Below are 21,241 nucleotides of genomic sequence, written 5' to 3'. Positions count from 1 at the left end.
TACCAACGCGCGCCAGATTTTGACACAACAAACAAACATAACCTCACATTTATGGCTACTTGAAGATTGTAGCTGCGCAATTTTCTCAATTTTCCTTGAAAATCTCAGTGAGTTTAAAGGAATTAACAACTGTAAGTGATTCAGGTAAGTTTATTATGTAAGAGAATATAAGAAACTTGAAGAAAATTATATGCTAATTGCTAAATTTCAGTGTTTTCAATGGACGTGACTCCGGAGAAGCCACAAACTGAGACTTCCCGTGGAAGTCGCCACACACCAACTCCACAGATGTCCGAGAGGAAGCGGGCACTCTTTGGCAGGCACAACACCACAAATCTCTGCCTTACTGTTGACGAAGATTCCGATTTGGGCCCAATGAGTCCCATTCGGTACAGCCCCGTTGAGGAACTTGATGGTATGTTTTGAGGCATTCTTCCTGCAGGACTTTCCGGAAGTTTTTCTTCAATGTTTTTTTTTACTGTTTTCAGATTGTCCTCGATACACATTCCAAAACATCCTGCTAACGAAACCAATTACACCGGACATGGATGAAGCGTCGAATATGAGTTCGGTGATTTCTGATCAAACCCCGATGGTTAAGACAGATGCAATTCCCGTGGAGTCTGATGTATTGGGGATGGAGAAGGAGAATCATTCGGAAAATGATATGAAAACCCCCGAGGTGAGTTTTTTATTTTTTTCAATGATGTCGTTTGTGGAAGGTCCTTAAGTTCCAACGCCTTCAGTGTAAAATTGAACCAGCAAGATCACGTAGCTGGTCATTGATGAGATCATTGAGTAGAGAAGTGTGTGATCCACGTTAAACATCCCACAAACTGTGAATGGGCTCCTTTCGTGGAGGATTTGTAGAGAAAAGTCAGTTATGCTCCCCTTGAGGCGCTCATCTATCCTGTAGACTGAGCAGTTGTGGAGGATTTTTCCTGCAATTGCCAACTAAAAGAGATTTATTTCGGTTATTTTGTGGTCATAACATGTCCTTTGAAGAGTAAGGATTTTTTAAGTAACAATTCTTTAATAAAAAAAAAGAGAAAATTAAATTAACCCTTTAAGGTCCATTGGCTGACCCAAAGGCTCAATTTTGAAAATGTTTTTTTTTTGTTTATTTTATGAAAATTGAGTCGAAATTAGTGCAAGAGTAATGTCTTTAGAATCCCTGGTCATTATATGATCACAAAAGGACATCCCCAAGGACTCATAGGATCAAGAAGAACGAAGAACTGTAAATTGAGTTGGGATTTTTTGCCAAAAATATTTTATTTGAGCTCAAAGGAACCCCCAAATATTAATTTTTAGTTTAATCAACTCGCTAGATTAATCGCGGTCTTCAAAGGGCTAAAGGACTTAAAGTTGATTTAAGGACTTAAAGTTTATTGAAATTATTCTCTGAAAAAACGAAAAAAAAATTCTCTTTGAGTTTTTAGTGAGGAAAATGGAGATTTGTTTCTTTATGAGTGTTTTCAGTGGAATTCTGTTGATTATTTTTTTTTAAGAAAGTATAACTTAATTTAAGAACTTTTAAGAGTTTTTTTTCTGTATAGCAAAATTATTTTGTAGCTTTTCAATCCTTCAAAGAACGAAATTTCAAAGAATTTCTCTTAATCTCTAAATCCTTACCTCATCAATTAATTTTTTGCAACATGCTACAGTTAATGTTACTTCCGTAAGTCCAACAATTCCCGATACAAAGCCAGTAATCATGGTAGGGGTGTTTGAGGCATGAAGCTTTAAACCAATGAACATTAAATATTCAAAGAATATCGGCATTATTAGTTCAACAAAAATATTGGTGTAGTAGAACAACATTAGAGAAGATTGAATGTCATTGAATTTAGCGACAATTGCCATTAATTCTGAATGTAGAATCATCAGTTTATCCACTTGATCGCTCACTTGGCATGCAGTGGCCATTTTGCGAGCTTTTGAAGCTCCTTCCGGTAGATCACAGACGGTATTCAATGAATTACGTAATTGATTGTTAATTTGAACTGCAAAGTATCTCAATGAGATCATTTCAGCCATGAAATTGCATCCAATGAGTGAAGAGACTCCATGTGGGATTGTGTAGATAATTAAGTGTAGCGTAAGGACGAAGTTCTCTCCATCGGAAAATATAACAGTGAAGGTACTCGTTATTAGTATCTTAAACACAATGATAGCATTTGCCGTGATAATCATTCCAAGGAAATAAAATTTCTTCTTCATTCTCAATCCCATTTTGTTGATTTGTTCCATAAAAGCATCTTTTTCATTTGAATACTCAACAAATTTGGCGGTTTTTAAGATAGTAACACACTGAATGAGAGCACAGCATGAACATTGGACCATTACTTGAGATATTCCAACACCCAGCGCTAAATTATTCATCTCCTTTCCAACACTTAAAGCATACGTATTGACAATGCCGGGAGTGAAGACAATTATTACGAAGAAAAGAAAAATGCAATAAGCCACAGATGACAGGGAAATGGCGTATTTCTTAGTTATAGAATTGTACGTAAATGGTGCTAAGCCGAGAAACTTTTTAATGTAAAAGAAAGTGGAACAAAAAAGGAAGAAATAAGCTTCTGCTCTGATCTTCATCTTCTAAACTACTAAAGGAAAGTCCTTACATTAAAATAATTAATTATTTTCAATCAATTTGGTATCTTACAATCACTATGATTTAATACATTGATACGGGCATAGATTATAATCTCATTGCAAGAGGGGATGTAAAAATAATAATAAATCAATAGGAATAAATGTGTTTTGTGCTAGAAGATTATTTAAAAAGAAACTACATATCAGTTTCGATGTAGAGAGGTGAAAATTGATTCAAAGAGTTTAGTCGAACAGAAACAATCGTTTCGTTCAACGATTTTTAATGAATTTGTAACGATAAATTCAAATAAACGTTTTTATAAGGAAAAAAATCATTTTTCGTTGAAACCTTATACGAATATCTAACGGCACCAAAAATTTATGGCAATCTATCCCTATCAAAAGACTTAGGTACAAATTTTAGCGAACCATTAAAGGATATTGCAGCTAAAAACATGAATTAGACGAAAGATAAATAGGTACTTAAAAATTTTATTCAGGTAATTACAATAGATCCGTTAAACTATTTAACGAATTTCTTACGAAAAATACAATTTAATGAATTTTAAGTTTCATTCACATAAACGATAAACGAATAATAAAACAACAGACCAATGATTTTCCAACGATAAAAAATATTTTAACGAATATCCAATGGCTAACAAACACCATCAGTTTTTTAACAAAAGATATAGAAACGATTTTAATTGAAAATCATTAATAGACGCAAATGTTTCCAAACAAATTTCCAACGGAAAATATTTTTAAATTAATTTTAAGGGAATTTTAATTTTCTTCCGGTAATTCTGAATTACTTAAGTACCAACACCTTCAGTGTAAAATTGAACCAACAAGATCACGTAGCTGGTCATAGATGAGATCATTGAGTAGAGAAGTGTGTGATCCACGTTAAACATCCCACAAACTCTGAATGGGCTCCTTTCGTGGAGGATTTGTAGAGAAAAGTCAGTTATGCTCCCCTTGAGGCGCTCATCTATCCTGTAAACTGGACAGTTGTGTAGGATTTTTCCTGCAATTGCCATCTAGAACATTTTTTTTTTCATTCAAAAAAAGCTTTTCTCTTAAACATAAAATTCTTACCTCATCAATTAATTTTTTGCAACATGCTACAGTTAATGTTACTTCCGTAAGACCAACAATACTCGTTACAAAGCCAGTAATCATGATAGGGGTATTTGAGGTATAGAGTTTTAGACCATTTAGCATTAGATATTCAAAGAAAATCGGCATAATTAGTTCGACAAACTTATTTGTGTAGTAGAGAAGCAAAATAAAGGTTTGAATGTCATTGAATTTAGTGACAATGTCCATTAGTTCTGAATGTAGAATCATCAGTTTATCCACTTGATCGCTCACTTGACATTCAGTGGCCATTCTTCGGGCTTTTGAAACTCCTTCCGGTAGATCACAGACAGTATTCAATGAATTACGCAATTGATTGTTAATTTGTACTGCAAAATATCTCAATGAGATTATTTCAGTGATGAAATTGCATCCAATGAGTGTAGAGGCTCCATAGGGGATAATATAGATAATCAGGTGGAATGTAACAATAAATTCCTCTCCATGGGTAAATATGACAATGAAGGCAAAGGTTAGAAGTATCTTTGACACTGTTAGAACATTTGCCGTGATAATCATTCCAAGAAAATAAAATTTCTCCTTCATCCTCAATCCCATTTTGTTGATTTCTTCTCTAAAAGTATCTTTTGCATTGAAATACGCAACGGACTTAGCTGCTTTTGACACAGCAGCACACTGAATTAAGGCAGAACTTGAACATTGTATAATTAACTGAGATATCCCAACATATAGGGCTAAACTATTCATATTCTTTGCAATACTAATAACGTACAAATAGACAATGCTAGGAATGAATAGAATTGTCCCAATGAAAAGAAAACTACAATAAGCAACAGATGGCGAAGAAGTAAAGTACTTTTTGGCTCTCGAATTGTACGTAAATGGTGCTAAACCGAAAAATTTGTTAAAATAGTAAAAGGTGCAGGATAAAAAGAAGAAGCAGGCCTCTGCTCTGACCCACATATTCTGACCTACTAAAAGGAAGTCTTTACATAATAATAATTAATTATTTTTAATTAATTTGGTGTATTGAAATCATTTCGATTTAATCGATTGAAAGAATAGATGGATGCTTTTAGATAAGAGTGTAGATAATAATCTCATTGAGAAAGGGGGTGTTAAAATAATAATAAATCAATAGGAATTAATTTGTTTTCTGCTAGAATATTATTTAAAAAGAAACTACATGTCAGCTTTGACGTAGAGTTGTGAAAATTAATTCAAACAGTTTAGTCAAAATTTTTGATTAGGACAAACTGAAACAATCTAAGTTTCGTCAATTTTCTTTTAATTAATTTGTGGTCTTTCGTGTAATATTTAAAATATTCTTTTCCCGTTAAACGAACTTATGAGGAAACTTTAACATTTTTATTTTATCGTTTAACGAATATAGTCTTAACGAATTTCTATTGAAAGTCATAAATCCAATTTTTTAATGAAAACGCAGTTAAATGATTTATCAGCAAAAAGCAGAATTTATAATAAAAATAAAAATACTTGGTATGCCACGATCTATTACAGCAAACGAGCGATTTTTTTTAACGAAAACTAAAATTTAACGAATATCCAATGGCTATCACCGTCAAGTTGATAACGAATATATAGAAAAGAAAAAACATAAAGATTTAATTTAATTTAGTAACGGAAAATATCTGAGTATAAAGTTTTAGGAATTTCAGAAATAATTATTTTCTTGAGAATTTTTAAATAAAAAAAAGGAAATATCTTCTGGCAACTTTTCGGGTTTGTAACCGGCTACAGGTTTTGAAAGAATTTCTTACGTCTTAAGATTTTTTTTTAAAATTAATTTCATTGGTGACTTCCAATGAGTCAAGAAGTTAGAATTTCCTTATTCTATTATCTAATGAACGCCATGTTGTAATTTTTCATTTTAACAAATTCAAAATGGCCACCTAAATCGTAAACATAGTTGAACTTACTTCGAAACATTTACGCGCAAGCTTATAAATTGCTATGCTACATATATCCGCCATAATGAAACATCATTGAAAGTTTTTAAATAGGAAACAGTCAACTTGAAAAAGTAAATGAAAATCCTTTAATTTATTACATTCCAACATCTTCGAATTTAAATTGAATCATCAAAATTAAATAGCTCATTGTGGCAGAAATCATTGAAGAGATCAGAGTGTTGTCTATTTTGAACATTCCGCAAACGGTTAAAGATGGCCGTTGGTGGAGGATTTGAATGGAAAATTCATTAATACTGGTCCTTAGTCGTTCATCTGTGTTGTGATATGGAATATCATGAAGGATCTTTCCCATTGTTGACATCTAAAAATTCACAAAACGATCTGACTTAGACTAGAATACGTAGAAGATCATTTTCATTTTACCTCACTTATGAATTTATCACAACATACGGCTGTCAGGGTGAGTTCTATTAAAGTCAGAAGATTTATTAAGCCAACACTTATTGTAAGTTCAGCTCTTGCAACAAACTTAGTTAGGTTTCGCAGTACAAGATATTCAAAGAACACAGGAACGAGTATTTCGACAAACTTATTTGTGTAGTAGAGCAGCAGATTGAAGGATTGAATAGCATTGTATTTAGCAACGAGAGCTAGCAGTTCAGAATGTAGAACGATCAATTCATCCACTTGATCGCTCACTTGGCATGCAGTGGCCATTCTTCGGGCTTTTGAAGCTCCTTCCGGTAGATCATAAACAATGCTCAATGAAGAGCGGAGTTGATTGTTAATTTGTAATGCAAAGTATCTCAATGAAATGACTTCAACGATAAAGGTACAACCAACGAATGTTACAATAAAATTTGGTATAAAGTAAATTATTACTTTGGTTACAGTTGAAGTTGTTATATCGGGTACAAGGATAAATAGGGCAAAGTTTAATAAGAATTTAATTAAACAACCCACAATAACAGCAATGGGTAATACGGCAAAATACATTTTCCCATGAATCTCCTTTTGACGGCTCAGAATTTTCTCACTGAATGCAACTTTTGTGTTGAAATAGTCAATTATCTGTTGTCTATGCCAAAGGTATGAGCATTGTATGAAAATAACGATTAAATATTCAAAAGCTCCCTGGAATATTCCAGCATAGATTTCCAATTTGCTTGGAAAGTTCTTGCCTAGTGTTTCATAGTAAAAACTTAAACTGTACACAGGATGGATGTAGGATGTTAATATTACAAAAACAATGCAATATAGGGTAGAAATTATAGATTTCTTCAGTTGATTCTGTTTAAAATTGTATCCAAAGGGAGATAAAATGCAGATTTTACTGCAATAGTAGAGAATTAAGGTGAAACATTTTGAATGAATTAACAGCGCTTCTTGCATTGTCTTTCGTTCAACTGAAGGCTCTGTGTTGACTAACAAAAAAAAGTAGCGCAGGTCAAGTAAATTATATCAATGAATAATCTATCATGGATATATATCATAAACTGATTTTAATTACTGATAAGAGCTACCAAGCTAAATTAATAAATGGAATCGCAAAGAAAGGTCTCAAATAATAACGTGGGAGTCAAAACGCGGGATCTGACCTTTAGGAAATACTCTTTTATTACTTCTGCGACGTTCAGTCCAAGTCAAAAAGCCATGGTGAAGAGAACCGTAATTGGTGCAAAGTGGATGCAGAAAGTGAAAATCAATTTGACAAAAATACCCTCAATTATTAATGCCTGAGGAAGGAGAAATAAAGCTCCGAAACGTCGCAGAAGTAATAAAAGAGTATTTTCTAAAGGTCAGATCCTGCGTTTTGACTCCCACAACATTTGTAAATTGACCGAATCTCCAACATTCAAATAATAACTTTGTTTTATCAGACTCTGCGCTTATTCTATAATTTTTTAGTATTAATAGAGATGACTGAAATAGATTTATGGGACTAATTTAGTCATTATTTGAGGGAAAGAAATAATTCTGCGTTGTTTTAAGCGTAGATAAAGTAGAATTTTAGAGAAATTGAAGTAACCGTTTACATTTTATTTTTTAAATAACAACAGGGGTTTATCCTAACGAAATTATTCGGTTCTTCGGTACCTAATATTCGGATTATTGGCTAATATTGGAATGATTCACCAATGAAATTCAAATAAAAATCCTTAATTCAAGCATAAAAAAGACTTAAATCAAACCGAAAAGTAGTAAATTCAAGCCGAAGAGTCCTAAAATCAAACTGAAAAGTACTATATTAAGGCTAAAAAGTAGCAAAGTCAAGCCTAAAAAACACTAAATTCAAGCTGGAAAATTCTGGTTATTAGCAAAACATATTTATGTGAAGAAGACAATTCAGTTCTTCAGAAATATTCGAATGATTCTCTAAAAGAACCAAAATATACGCCAGATAAACTGTGGCGAAATCGCGCCATGTTAAATTATTTTTTCAACTCCATCAGATAAGTTAAATATTCAGGAAAACCGCCAAAAATATAAAAACAAAACTAATTTAAAACCCAAGAAACGTTTAAAGATCCTCCGGTTTGTAATTAGATTTTTTTTTGTATTTTTTGACAGTTTTCTTGAATATTTTCTTACCTGATGAAGATGGAAAAGAGTCTCCGAAACGTCGTAGGTTAAATAGTTTAAAAAAAATAACTGATAAAGACCGTAAAACCGTGTCCTCTCACATTACCAAATAATTTTGCACATTTATAGCATAAAAATATCCTGTAAAAATCACAAATGGTGACGTCATTGTTTGCGTTTTTGCACAAAATTTGCCATCTTTTCCCAACAGATTTCATTGGAGAATGGAAAGCTTCTTTTAGGATTTTTAATTCTTTTTCTTGTCTCTTTATAGGATTATGCGTTGTGTCCTTAATTTCCTTTCTTTTTTTTTAAACGTTAATTAGTCGTTACAGAAATGAATAAACTCCTTTGTGAATTAGTTTTATGTGTAAAATGTTTTTATTTTGTAGGTCGGAAAGCAAAACTACTGCAAGGATTTGCGAATTTCCTTCAAGAAATCCCTGATTTTGGGTGATATCAGCATCCCACAGAGTTTGGCTGGGAAGGGTTCACGTAAGTGGTTGGCAAAGTGGAATAGTGACAGTGAGGAAGAGAATGCCACGGAGAAGATTGCAAAGCAGGATGATGGAGAACCGCTCAAGGCTAAGACTTCCTTGACATTTGAACCACCTGCCATCTCACCGCTACGCTTCTACACACCGGACGCCACAAAGACTCACCGTCGGATGGTTTTTGCAAAGCAACCCGCAACAACGGGCAGGAGGTATGTGCGTGGGGTCAAGAGGGTGGGTTTAATTAATAAGGGTGTACGGCATAAGATAAGTAGACCAAAGTTGCGGGAGATGCACAAGGCAGTGGAGAAGCCGATGAAGGAGATTGTGAAGAGGAAGGTTAATCCGATAATTCCGCAGGAGCAAATTGAGAGGTTGAATAACATTCTCAAGAATGCCCGGAATCCCATTGAAATGGCTCGTCCGTTGTGCCCGAGAGTTGAATCATCGGATGAGGAGGAGATTGAGGAAGTCGTGGTGGAGACTGAGGAGGAGGAGGTTAATGTGAAGCCTGGGAAGTTCTTCAAGAGTGGCACAAAGCGTACGAAGAAGTACCAACTCACTAATACTCTGTCGGCAACTGTTAAGGGGGGCAAGATGACCATTGTACCGCTGAAGAAGCGAAAAGTTCGCGTGGAAACCTTTGGTGGGGAGGCGCAGGATGACTTTAGGGAGGAACGTAGTGAAATTGAGGGGATTATTAATCAACTAACAGCTGAAGAGGCGGAAGAGGTTGATGGGATCATTGCAAAGGTCAATGGGGATCCGTATGAGGAGTTCCGGAAGAGGATTCCCTACAAGACAACTGATCCCGTTGTGATTGATCGTCAAACATCCATCCTTGAGCTCTTGATAAGTAATCAAAAGTGCACCGAAGAGACATTCAAGGTCTTCATTGGTGATCCGGAGAATCACAAAGCGGAAGCAGCACGAATACTCGATGAGATGTTTTGCCTCACAAGTGGCGAAGGGGAGGAGAATGTGCCACAGAATGAGCAGAATGAGGCAGATGCGAAGGTTTTCCCGATTTTCCGGAAGAACTTCACACCACCCGATGGGATGAGGCAGAAGGTGCCACATGGGAAGCAATCACGTCGTCTGTGGAGACCCATTGGGGCGGGACAGATGCAAATTGATGCGGGGCAGAAGAAATTCGGTGCAACGTACTGCAGTGAGTGCAATCTCGTGTATTCAGTGCACGAACCGGAAGAGGAGAAGCTTCACTGGGATTTCCACAATGCTCTCACACATATCAATTTCCGCGGCTGGCAGGCGGAGAATGTGGTACTTGAGGTGCCTGAATGGGGTGCCGCGGGGCGGGTTATTTGTGTCCAGACCACAGATTCGCGTGCCAAAGTAACACGTGTGGAGAATCTCCTGTTATTGATTGATGCCGAACTTGGGGCATATCCGCGTCCAATTCCACCCAAAGCCATAGCCTACCTGGCCATTGCGTACAATCAGATAATGGGGGTTTGCCTGGCGGAGCCCATCACCACGGCAAATCGTCTCGTTCAGAGCAATGGCGTTGATTATTTCTCCGAGGAAACCTTCCCGGCACACTGTGGAATCATCAAACTCTGGACAGCGCTACCCTTCAGAGGGCAAGGAGTAGCCCGACAGCTCATCAGAGCCGTCCAGGTGCATTTTGTCTTTGGCCACATACTCTCCTTCGATGAGATTGCCTTCAGTTCCCCCACAGAAGCAGGCAGAGAGTTTGCCATCAAGCTCACCGGAAGGAATAACTTCCTCGTCTACCCATAAAACTAATTATTTCCTCAAAAATTCTCTAAATAAGTCTTTTGTGTCATATTTTTCCCTTTTAAAATAATACTTTTTTGATTCTTTTGTGTTGATTTCGTACAAAAAATCTCATTTTCTTCATTTGACTTTCTCTATTTTAAATGAATCCTAAGAAATTTGAAGCTCTCTAAAGCCATTTTAAAGTTCAAAATAATTCAATCTATTGCCATAAGGTCGAGATTTGTTCATAAGGTGAATTTTTTAATTAAATAATTCTAAGTCTATAAAATAAACTAAAAAGGTTCAATACTTCTCTTAAAGTAAATTAAGTATTTTTGTCAATTTTGTAAAGATTTTTTTCAATAAAGTTGTTTGAAAAAAGCAAGTTTAGGATGATTTTGTAATTAAAGTCAATCATAACGCGTCCAGTTATTAGAGTTGGTATACCACAACGCGGATGGGTCAGTCTATGCGTTGTAATTTAATTTGTGAGTAGTATTAGTAGGCAAAGTTGATTTTTTTTGTGAAATTCATCAATTTGACAGATTAAAATGCTTATATCTTAAGTTCTATTAGACCTACTGAAATTTCTTGACTAATTATGGAAAGGTCTTGAAATAAGCTATAATCTGACATTTCGATACATTTCAAGGTCACCTCCAGAACTCAAAATGGCGGATTTTTGTTTGACCAAAACAGTTTTTTGCACTTTTTGTTCTAAAGGAATGGTTCTACAGGTTTTTGATATTTCAGAAAGTTGTAGAGTTTTGCAAAACCTTTAATTTGATACCAAATTGAGCAAGATCGGTCAAGCGGTTCAAGAGATATGACTCTTAGAACTTTTCAAATTCAAGAATTTTTCAAATGGCCATATCTTCTAAACGGCGACATAGATTTTCTTCATTTTCGGGCTGGTGAAAGATATTGAGTCAGGCTACAACATATCAAAATTTAAAGGATTTGCCTAATGGGGATTCGGAGACATTTCCTCTTAAAGTTAGACAATTTTTGTTTTTGTTTTTAGTGCCTCTTGCGGATGTTTTTGGAACTTGGAATGTTCTAGACAGTTGTAGGGCTTCTCAATACCTTTCATTTGATACCAAGATGGTCAAAATCGGTCAAGCCGTTCTCGAGTTATATCGAAAAAACACTTTTTGCTTTAGGCCGCCATATTTGCTAAACGGCTTGACCGATTTTCAAGTATGAATTATCGATGAAAATGTCTCACTGAGCTCTGCAACATACTAAAATTTCAGATCTCTAGCTTTAAGGGAAGTGGTTAATGGTGTTTCAAAATGGCCGATGGCGGCCATCTTGGATTTTAAAAATACGAAAAAATGAAATTTTACACCCACATTTCTATAGAAAACTTCAAACCCGAAGTCTCTATCTGTTACCGTTCTCGAATTATAAGGCAAAGTTTGGACGACCGGAAGGCCGGCCGGATCAAAAATTTTCCACCACCATTTTCGTAACATGGGTTGTCTAAAACGTACTCATACCAAGTTTGAGCCCGATCTGAGGTGGTCGGTTTTTCCGATGATTACAATACTTGGTATGCCACGATTGTGGTATACCAACTAATAAATCTTCGTTTCAATTAAAAAATGTTTAGAAAAACAGTTGGCCATTTAAATTTTCTTACTACGCGTCAGCTGTTTCATCCATTTATGCATCGTCAATCAAATCAAAACATAACCTCGAAAAAGTTGGGCAAGGGAGAAAAACAAAAAAAGATTTTTTTGTCTTTTAAGATTTATGTTAGTGATTTTAATCAACATAAGCACATAACACGTTTATAGAAGATGGATTATCTACGCAGTGTCTGGGGTTATGTGCTGAATTGCTTTAATTGCCAGGAAAATCAATTGATTCAGGTGAGTGAGGAGGATTTCTTTGTCGTCCCGGATGGGGGGATGTTTACACATTTCCTCCTTTTGTTCCCCGCAGGGAAGTGAACCAAATGAGAGATCCCACTTGCTGATTGATCCAGTGAGCAATAGCCCAGCTTTGCGACCCATGGCGGATGATTTTACGCAGGAATATCCGAGCTCTCTGCCGAAAAAAGATGAACAAACAGTCTTGAGTAGAATAGTCCAGGAAACAGCTTCGTATGACCTTTAACCCCTCAGTTTGATTAAGTGTGGCAATGTTTCACGCATTTTTATGTATTTTCAGAAATATAATTGATGTCGCTGCCATGGATATGCACAATTTGGAGCCTCAGGAATACTCAGACAGGGTGAAGATTTATGCGCAACGTCTATCGCAGCAGTGGAGCAATATTAATCATCCCCGGACGGGACCACGGGGGCTACTACAGGATATTCCCAATCCCGAAGAGGTTCTCTCATCCACCCCGATCAGTGCTGCAGACTTTCACTTGGTGAGACAATGCTAAAATTCCCTTCCGGATGATTTTTTCCTAATCCTCATGTGCTTCATTTTACCCCTCCCCTAAAATAGATGAGGAGCACTGCTCAGGCAGCAAATGCAGCAGTTTTGGAGATTGAAGTGGAACACACAGAGGATCTCATTGTGCCTTTCCGTATCACATAAACGACAGCCCCCTCTTATCACTCTGTGGATAATTTTTATTTTTATCATTATACCCTTTCTGCCCCCTCTAATATATAGATAAAATTCCCATGCCATGATGTGGTGAAACTTCCCTGATGTAAGAAAGAAAGCAAGTTGATAAAGTGTCGTGGGAGAGAAATTCCACAAAATATTTTCTGTTAAATAAAGGATATTTTTATTGAACGAACATAAGAGAGTTTTTATTCAATTAACACTTGGAGGACCCAACATTTAGCACAACGCGGAAGATAAAATTGGTACTAAGTACCAGCTAATAAAATATGCTCAATAATTAATTAGTAATCAGTTTATTGAACGAGGATCAAAAGTTTCACTAATTCTTGATCTCCTTCAAGCATTTCTGCATCTAATTACTAAATATTTAATTGAGAAAATCCTCACTGAAAAAAATTGCGTAGAATCGATGCAAAATTGCTAATTCAAATGGCTATTTTAGCTACAATTTTGCAAAAATTTATTATTGCGCCTAAATCATCACAAACTTTGATTTACTTCCGGCAATAAAATGAGATCACATTAATTATTTTCATTATTAATTATTTCGGGATTTTCTTTCTGCTATCTGGTAATTAAAATTCCCTACACATAGATGCTAAATTCATCGAGATAAATTCAATAGATTTTATTCTGTTACGATTTTTAAGGTTCAAATTGGTAGCAAAGTACCAGTAAAGTCCTTCAGTGTTAATATGTGAGAAAAAAAAATAATTTTCTTATAAAGTCGAAACATTGCTGGTCAGCGTAAAAGCTCTCTTTTTTCTGACTGGTTCCGTTTGAAAAAAAAAAATTAATCAAAAACCAAAATGGCGATTGGCGTTTAAAATGGAGCATGGCTGGATTATAAAAATGGCGTCCTTGTGTTTTTTTATATGTTGAAGCTAACATAAGGATCTTTTCAGCGATAGCTAGTTTAACTTCCTAGAACTTCTAAAAACCGATGTGTTATAATTTTTTAATTTCCCTTTGCACGCTTATATCTTCCATATTTTCACCCCTAAATAAGCTGGAAAATAATTGGTTAAAATGGCTAAAAATAAAAATATTTAATTTCTTTTATTAATCCGGCAACTACATTTTATTTATTTAGAATTTAGAGCATTTATAGTCCGGAGTTATTCTTCAAATGAAAATATTCGAGAGTTGTGTAGTCAGGAAAGGCATTTGGTTATCTATAGTCTCTTCCCTAAAAGACTGAAAAATAAATTGAAACAGTTGATTTACGATCGTTAGAAAATAAAAGTTAAACGTTAAAACAAGAAATGATTTGACGCTAAAAAAGAAACGTTAGAAAAACTATATTTTTAATGTCAAATACTAATAAGGAAAATGTCAATGTTAATAATGTAACCTCAGTCCCATTGTTAGTACTTTTTTGTCCCTTTAACTCTCTCAGAAAAAAAATTTTTGGAATTTTCTTTTTGACCATAAATAGGATATTTTTCTCATAAAATCCGATATTGAAATTTTTCATTTTTCCTCCTTCCTGATTGAGTCCTCAAGGGGTTAATCCACTTTTTATGTCATTTTAATTAAAAAAAAAAGTTTTACTTGAATAAAAGGGACTCTTGATGAGATTTCTCGTATTGAGAATATTATTTTTTGAAAATTAATTATTATTTAGTTAAATTCTTTGATGATAAAAACAGGTATATTCCCTTCAAAATTCTTAATTATGTTCTTGCTTGAAACCCAAATTTTCCTCTTCTCATTGATGTGGCTATTAAAAAAATCGAAGAATCACAGTAAAAGTCCTTAAAATTTTTTTTGATGTGAATTTCTTTTTGTAATTTATTACTCTTTCAAAATTATTTTATACATTATTTTGGAACTATATTCTTTTACTTTCTGTTTTTTCGTCTATATATAATTCTTTTCTTTTTTCAATTACACGGAAAGAAGTAAATAACAGACAAATTGCGAAGGTTTATAACTTAAATTTTTTTTCTGAATTTTCTTGCGCGTTCACACAGTTCTTTTTTTTTTTTTTTAAAGATTTTTCGTATTTCAAATCTCATTTTTTTGGACTTTTTTTTGTTTAATTAAATGGCAAGTTTAGCTTTGTACTCATTTCATTTTTTTCTCAAAAAATTATTACGCATCTTTCATAGTTTTTTTTAACTCTCTCAAACCAGCATGTGTGAGCGCAGGGTGGTTCTCTATGGCAATTTAATCCATATCTGTTTGTAGGTTACTACTAAACACAAAAGAAGCCTCAATTTTTTTGTTTGTTTTCATTTTAACGCAATGGCAATGATTTTTTTCCTTTTCACTCAACTTGATTTAAAAAAAAAAGAGTCTCAACAGTCAGTTCTCAGGAGCCTAAATGATTTCGTGGTAAATAAAAAGATATAAATTAATGGAAATAATCATTTGAGTATCTTCAGTGATCACAAATAAGTGATTAAGTTGCTCATTAACACTTTGACTGCCAAGGTAAAAGATTCCAAAAATTTTCTTGTTGAAAAGAATTTTATTGGTAAATGGAATTATCTTAAAAAAATTAAATTATAAAAAAAATTATTTGAAAATCTGTCTCAATGAAAAACAATTTAAATTAAGAGCTTGAACAATTTTTTTTCTTGGCAATCGTAGTGTTAAGAACATTAAGAACTAAGGAAAAAAAAAGAATTGAAACTAAACCTCTTTTCTTTTAAATGACTGATCTTCCAATCAGCACAAACCTATACAATATAGTCCTAATGTACTAGCGTCCAAAGGGCAGATTTTAGTAAATCTCTGCCACTTAATTTTTCAAATTTATTTATCATTTATTTTACAATAATATTACAGGAATGGCAAGTTATTTGTTTTATTTTTCTTTCTTAATTTCATTCGCATTTCATCCCACACATTGGCACTCATGTTCTTCAGTTTATTTAATTTTCCTTCATAACTTTTTCTTATAATTTGTTTTTTTATCTTTCTTTTTTTTCTTAGAATTTTTTTCTGTTCGCATGCCTCTCGTCCTTTTTTTTTAATTCATTATCTTTATCAACATTTTACATTATAATATAATTATATAATTTAATTTTTATTATTTTCATTGTACAATCCTCCTTTTTTCTCATCTCAAGTCTTGCTCAATGAAAATATATTAGAAGAGATATGTTGACATTGAATTGTTGGTGTAATAAATGCATTTTCTCCTTAAATCCTTTGATATATTCAGTTTACACCCTCCTAAAAAATGCGCCTCTTCACAGGAGATCCCTCCATTGTGTTGTCATGATTTTTTTTATACACAAATACTTATATATTATCACAAAATATTGTAAAAATGCAAATTTTTATCTTTTGCACTACAATTACCATTTTTTCTGATTTTTCTTTACATTCAGATTTATTTTTCTTTGCTTTTTTTTGCCTTTGAGTGAAAACTTTTGAGAATAATTTTGTCATTTTTTTTTGCACAAAAGGCTATATTAATTTTTTTTTGTGGAAAACGTTTTTATTTTAAATGGAAGAAAATTATCTAGTAAAACGGAAGAATAAATCTGTGGATAAATTTGTTGTTTGCTCTCAATGTGCGAACAGGATGTTGTGTCCTTTACATAAGTACATAGCCTAGGAAGTAACATCACTTTTTGTCATTCTCCATTTTGGGACCTTTATCTATCGACGAGGAAACCATACCGCCATTTGTGGGGTACATTTTGTCCATATACTTCAGGGATTCATTTAAAAAGTTCTGGAAAAAAATGAGAAAAAAATAAAAATTTAATAAAACTGCATGACGTCCTTTAAAAGAAGATTATTCATTTTTGAGACTCTCACTTCTTGAGTGGAATTTACATTGACAATTCTTTGAAATTCATTTGAAAAATAAAATTTTTAGAGTTTGAAAGGAGGATAGAAATAGAAATTTTCTTTTTTTTTATTTATACCTAAGGAATAGTTCCAATGGTTCGATAATTTTAAAACTTTTAGGACCTTTGAGCATTTTTTTTTGAGTTAATTCGAAAAACAAAACTTAAAAATTTTCTTTCGATTTTAAGTAGCAAAATAATGAATGGAATTGAATATTTCGAGGGTTGGAAAATATACTATACTAACTCATTTTTGTTGATTTTCAGGAGAGCGATTTGAAGTTTGAGATTTACATTGCCTCTTATGTAAAATTTTTTACAGTTTTCGCTGTAACTTTGTAGGGAACAAATATTCGAATTTGTCCTTTTGAGGGAAGATGAAGGACATCAAAAGCTATCGAAAAATGCGTTAAAAATATACTATACTAACTCGACTTAGTATAGTGTATTTTCCAACCCTCGATTTGCGGTATAAAAATAATTTTTCTTTGATTTTTGAGATCTATTTTGGAAATTTTCTTTCTGTAAAAGAATGTTATGCACAATACTTGGAGTAAGTCCTCTAGCTGTAAGCAAATTTTATTTTAAAATTATTGTAAAATAATTGTTGTGGGTGTTTTCTTCCCTTGCGTTTATCTCTAATTTAGATTTTTTACTATACGCTTTGTCACTCTTTGTCTCTTTCTAGATATTTCTAACCCTAAAAAAATCATTGCAGAAATCATCAAAAAATCCATTTAAAATTTATTTTTGTATTTTAAAATGGACAAAAGACTTCTTAGAGAGTACCAAGGAGTCTATTAAAGCTCATTTAACCGAAAGAATTTGCTTTTTTGTGACAAATTCTATGGGGCCGGTCAGCTATCCCATAGTAATGCTCGTAAATGTTTTGGTCACAGTATACGGAGGGTTAACGTAAAATATACTAAAGAAGACGTTCTAATTGAGAAATGTTCTCTGAGAGCGTCCATAAAACAAAAATCGTAATGAGAAGATCGAATATTTTAATGATTTAATGTTTCATGCGGACGTGAAAGGGTTAAAAGAATATATACTGAATTTTCAACAATTTCAAGGATTTCTTGATCAAAGAATACGAACTGCAAAGGGGAATAAAACTTTTTCTCACTTTTAAACGCATTAAATTTTTATTATTTTAAAGCTTAATATAAAGACCCTCCCTAGACATTCTACGTCAAAGAAGAATTTATTTATTGAATTTCTGGAAAATATACTTCAAGAGTCTCCAAAAGAGGTTAAAAAAAATATGTTTTAAGAAAACTTACTTGGATGGCCGTTAGAGCGGCCACAATGGCTGGTGACCCAAATCCATGGGAAATGAGTGAGAAATGCGTGAGATGTCTCTGAATTGATGGATCAAGGATATGCTGTGGCCTTGTGTTGCACAGTGGGGATCGATCTTGATTCAGCAAATCCATCAGTTCTTTAGTTACCTGGCAAATAAGAAAAGAAAGAATAATTTTCAGTTAAAAAATCAAAACTTTGAGAGCGAGAATTTTTTGCAGCAAAATTACTTACTTGCTTGGTGTTGAGGAGTAACTCCTTCCGCCGGTAGGATTCCTGAGGTTCTGTATGCTGTCGCAGGAGGTACTCAGCCACTTGCCTGGCGGGAAATTCTGTCTCACAGACATATCCAAAATCCCTGGCCAGGTGTATGGCTTCACCTTCCACGAGGGACGTCAGGAGGGTCACATTGGCGGCTTTCCGTCGTCCAGCTGGTAGATTTAGCCCAATCTTCTCCAGCTTTTCCCGCAGTAGTCGTCCACCGTTCTTACTCTTTGCTCTGAAATTGAGATTTATTTTTCCCATTAGTTTCAAATTAATTCATAAAGGATTATGGGTTTATTACCTCCGAAGAACACCTCCAAGGAGTGATGCATTGAGACATTCTGGGGGTGAAAGCCTTCGCTGGACCTCAGCCACGGTGACTTTATACTTGGATGTGCTGGATAGAAGACTCAATCTTCCAGGTACGGAACAGAAAACATCACTGGGTGACCCGATGCCCATTGCATTGGTCTCCTTGCCGCTCTTCATGTCTGCAGAAGGTGGTAATTTGTGTTAGGCAACAATAAGCAACGTTTTTTTTTTCTTCTGCTGACGCGTGAAATGTGAGTGCACTGGAAGGCGAAAAATCACGCCCTCCCAGCCAATTTCTATTATATTTGTATATATATAATTTTTTTTTCACTCAATGCATCCATGTGAGATATTTGTTTGCAATGGGATGGAATAATTCAGCCCCTGCACAACACCATCCCCCAATATTAGCAACGTTCCACATTGCTGCACGCATAACAATACAACACCTCAGCGGGTCGGATTTCGGTGTCGAATAATTAGCTCATATGTGATCCCTCAATGCCCTTTTGCTTGCAAAAAAACCCTCTTTGGTAAAAAAGGAAGAAGGAATTTTTGAGTGGGACTCACTTTTGAGAAGCGGCAGATCCGACATGAAGCCAGCATTCTCGTCAATTCCAGCATTCTGGCCATCATCCACGGCACTCTGGAGGGCTTGATGGAGCGCCAGTGGGTCATGTTCGTGCCCCAGTCGCGTACCAGGACCACCTGAACCCGTCAAGGCTCCACTATAGTCTCCTCGGCGGTCAGAGTATGGAAACCCATGTGAAAGTTGCGTCTGTTGAATTTAAATTAATTAATTAATTTCATTTATTTTCTTATATCTTTATTTTTTATATTGCTTTATTTTTTTCTATGTTTTTTTTTCTTATTAACGTGAGCTGAAAAAAAAATATTCCATAAAAGATTTTTTAAAGGATTATAAAAGATTTATAATTAAAGTTATTTTTTTTATTATTTTGGGAAAGGATTGTTTCATCAAATAAATAAAATTATATAGAATCATTAGCTAGCTAATTGAACAGATGGTTTGAAAACACCATCTGTTTTTCCATATTTTTAGAGAAGCCATTTTATTCTCTAAATTAAATTTCACAGTGTTGCAAATACAAAAAATGACTTCTTTGGGTAATAAAATTTTCCTTTATTTACGTGTGTTTAATTTAAAAAAAAAAAGTATAAAATGTAATTAGTCACTCTTTCTAACAATTTAAATGTTATATTGTACGAATGTCAACTGAAACTATAAAGGTGCGAGTCTCACCATCTATTCACTTAGTCTGTTATAACTTCTTAAGAAAACCGTTTCTTCCTGGAAAATTGTGAAAAATGATTTTTCAAAGAATTCCTAATCAAAGAAATAAATTTCAATTTTTGCTAAAATCATTTTCAAATCTAACTGAATTCAGCAGAAAATATAGTTCAACGACATTTAGGAATAGTTTGGATTACTTAAAATGTGAAAGTACTTATCCTATCATGGCTTCCTTTAACAACAAGATTTCAGCTGAGTGCGTATTAATAATACGCGTAGAAAATGTAATTGATAAATAACAAAAAAAAATATCTCTCCTCAGGAAATTAAAGGATTTTCCAATGGACAGGCAAGGAGAAAAACTATGGCTGTCTAAAGAAAAAAGAGATGACTTTATGTCTTACCTTCCAGGTTAATTTATATCTTTTTATTTTGTTCTTTAATACTGAATTTTAATTAGTGTCTTTGTGATATTTTTGTAGATATCATAGATGAGCTAGAAGCGAAGACAGCATCATTTGACAAAGTTCAAAATGGGAAACGTATGCGTAGAGTAGGTTTTTGACAGTTGAATGCTTCAAATTATGACATTTAAATTGACACAACATTTTTTTGACAGTTATTGGAATATGTCACACCAGGATTAAATGGATACATTGGAATTGTTACTGTTGAGACCTACAAAGTTCTAACACCACCTTCAAAGCATACTCCGGAAAATCTAAAGCTTGCTAACTATTTAGGATGGTGCTGTGAGCTGGTAGTTATTTTTTTAGAATCTTATAACAATAACCTCTAATTTTTATTATTGATATTCTATATTTCGTGTTTTAGTTTAAAAACAGTGTTAATACAGGCGATGACATTATTGACAGAAGTTAAACCAGACGTAACCGGGCTTGTTGGTACAGATTGGAAGACATCGGTTTAACGGCTATTAACGACGCGTTTTTACTCGATCTTGGGAAGAACTATCTTATAGGGAAATATTTCCGCCATCTTGATTGCTACCCAGATATCGTTGAAATTTTCAATGAAATTTCCTTGGCAAGCTATATCGGTCAGCAAACGGATCTATACTGCTCAAAGGATATCAGTAAACTCACAACAGAAAACTACCAACATTTATGTATGGTTGACTGTACGTACGCCATTAGTTATATGCCTGTAGCTTTAGGCGTCACCCTAGCTGGGATAGATCCAGAGGTTCTCCAAAAAGCTGGTCCAGTTCTTACTCAA

The 21,241-nt window shown here is 34.1% G+C and overlaps 5 protein-coding genes across 8 annotated transcripts in view; 4 read left to right on the top strand and 1 right to left on the bottom strand.

The window, feature by feature from the left end:
• Positions 1–21,241, top strand: part of LOC129795447 (mediator of RNA polymerase II transcription subunit 1) — a 1,235,552-nt gene that overhangs the window by 356,323 nt on the left and 857,988 nt on the right. The window lies entirely within an intron of this gene.
• LOC129795593 (dipeptidase 1-like) overlaps positions 1–21,241 on the top strand; it is a 173,681-nt gene that overhangs the window by 118,871 nt on the left and 33,569 nt on the right. The window lies entirely within an intron of this gene.
• On the top strand, positions 20–10,844 carry LOC129795496 (N-acetyltransferase eco). Its single transcript, XM_055836839.1, has 4 exons — positions 20–144; positions 212–415; positions 489–682; positions 8,615–10,844. The coding sequence occupies exons 2-4, from the start codon at positions 220–222 to the stop codon at positions 10,478–10,480; spliced, it is 2,256 nt and encodes a 751-aa protein (XP_055692814.1). The 5' UTR covers positions 20–144; positions 212–219; the 3' UTR covers positions 10,481–10,844.
• On the top strand, positions 12,135–13,231 carry LOC129795721 (ragulator complex protein LAMTOR1). The gene is made up of 4 exons (XM_055837198.1): positions 12,135–12,336; positions 12,410–12,570; positions 12,638–12,845; positions 12,926–13,231. Exons 1-4 carry the CDS (start codon positions 12,265–12,267, stop codon positions 13,016–13,018), a joined length of 534 nt encoding a protein of 177 aa, XP_055693173.1. The 5' UTR covers positions 12,135–12,264; the 3' UTR covers positions 13,019–13,231.
• LOC129795524 (transcription factor AP-2-alpha) overlaps positions 16,487–21,241 on the bottom strand; it is a 69,993-nt gene continuing 65,238 nt past the window's right edge. For all 4 annotated transcript variants that reach the window (XM_055836893.1, XM_055836889.1, XM_055836888.1 and 1 more), the window contains 5 exons: positions 19,318–19,525; positions 18,737–18,926; positions 18,406–18,670; positions 18,153–18,320; positions 16,487–16,748 (listed from right to left, as the gene is read on the bottom strand). In XM_055836893.1, the coding sequence (XP_055692868.1) occupies positions 16,638–16,748; positions 18,153–18,320; positions 18,406–18,670; positions 18,737–18,926; positions 19,318–19,525 (942 nt within the window). In that variant the 3' untranslated portion in view covers positions 16,487–16,637. The remainder of the gene's footprint in view (positions 16,749–18,152; positions 18,321–18,405; positions 18,671–18,736; positions 18,927–19,317; positions 19,526–21,241) is intronic.

The sequence above is a fragment of the Lutzomyia longipalpis genome, chromosome 4 (genome assembly GCF_024334085.1).
Source record: "Lutzomyia longipalpis isolate SR_M1_2022 chromosome 4, ASM2433408v1".
Classification (NCBI taxonomy): Eukaryota; Metazoa; Arthropoda; class Insecta; order Diptera; family Psychodidae; genus Lutzomyia; species Lutzomyia longipalpis.
Note: the sequence above shows the minus strand (reverse complement) of the source record. Positions and strands in the feature narration are given on the sequence as shown.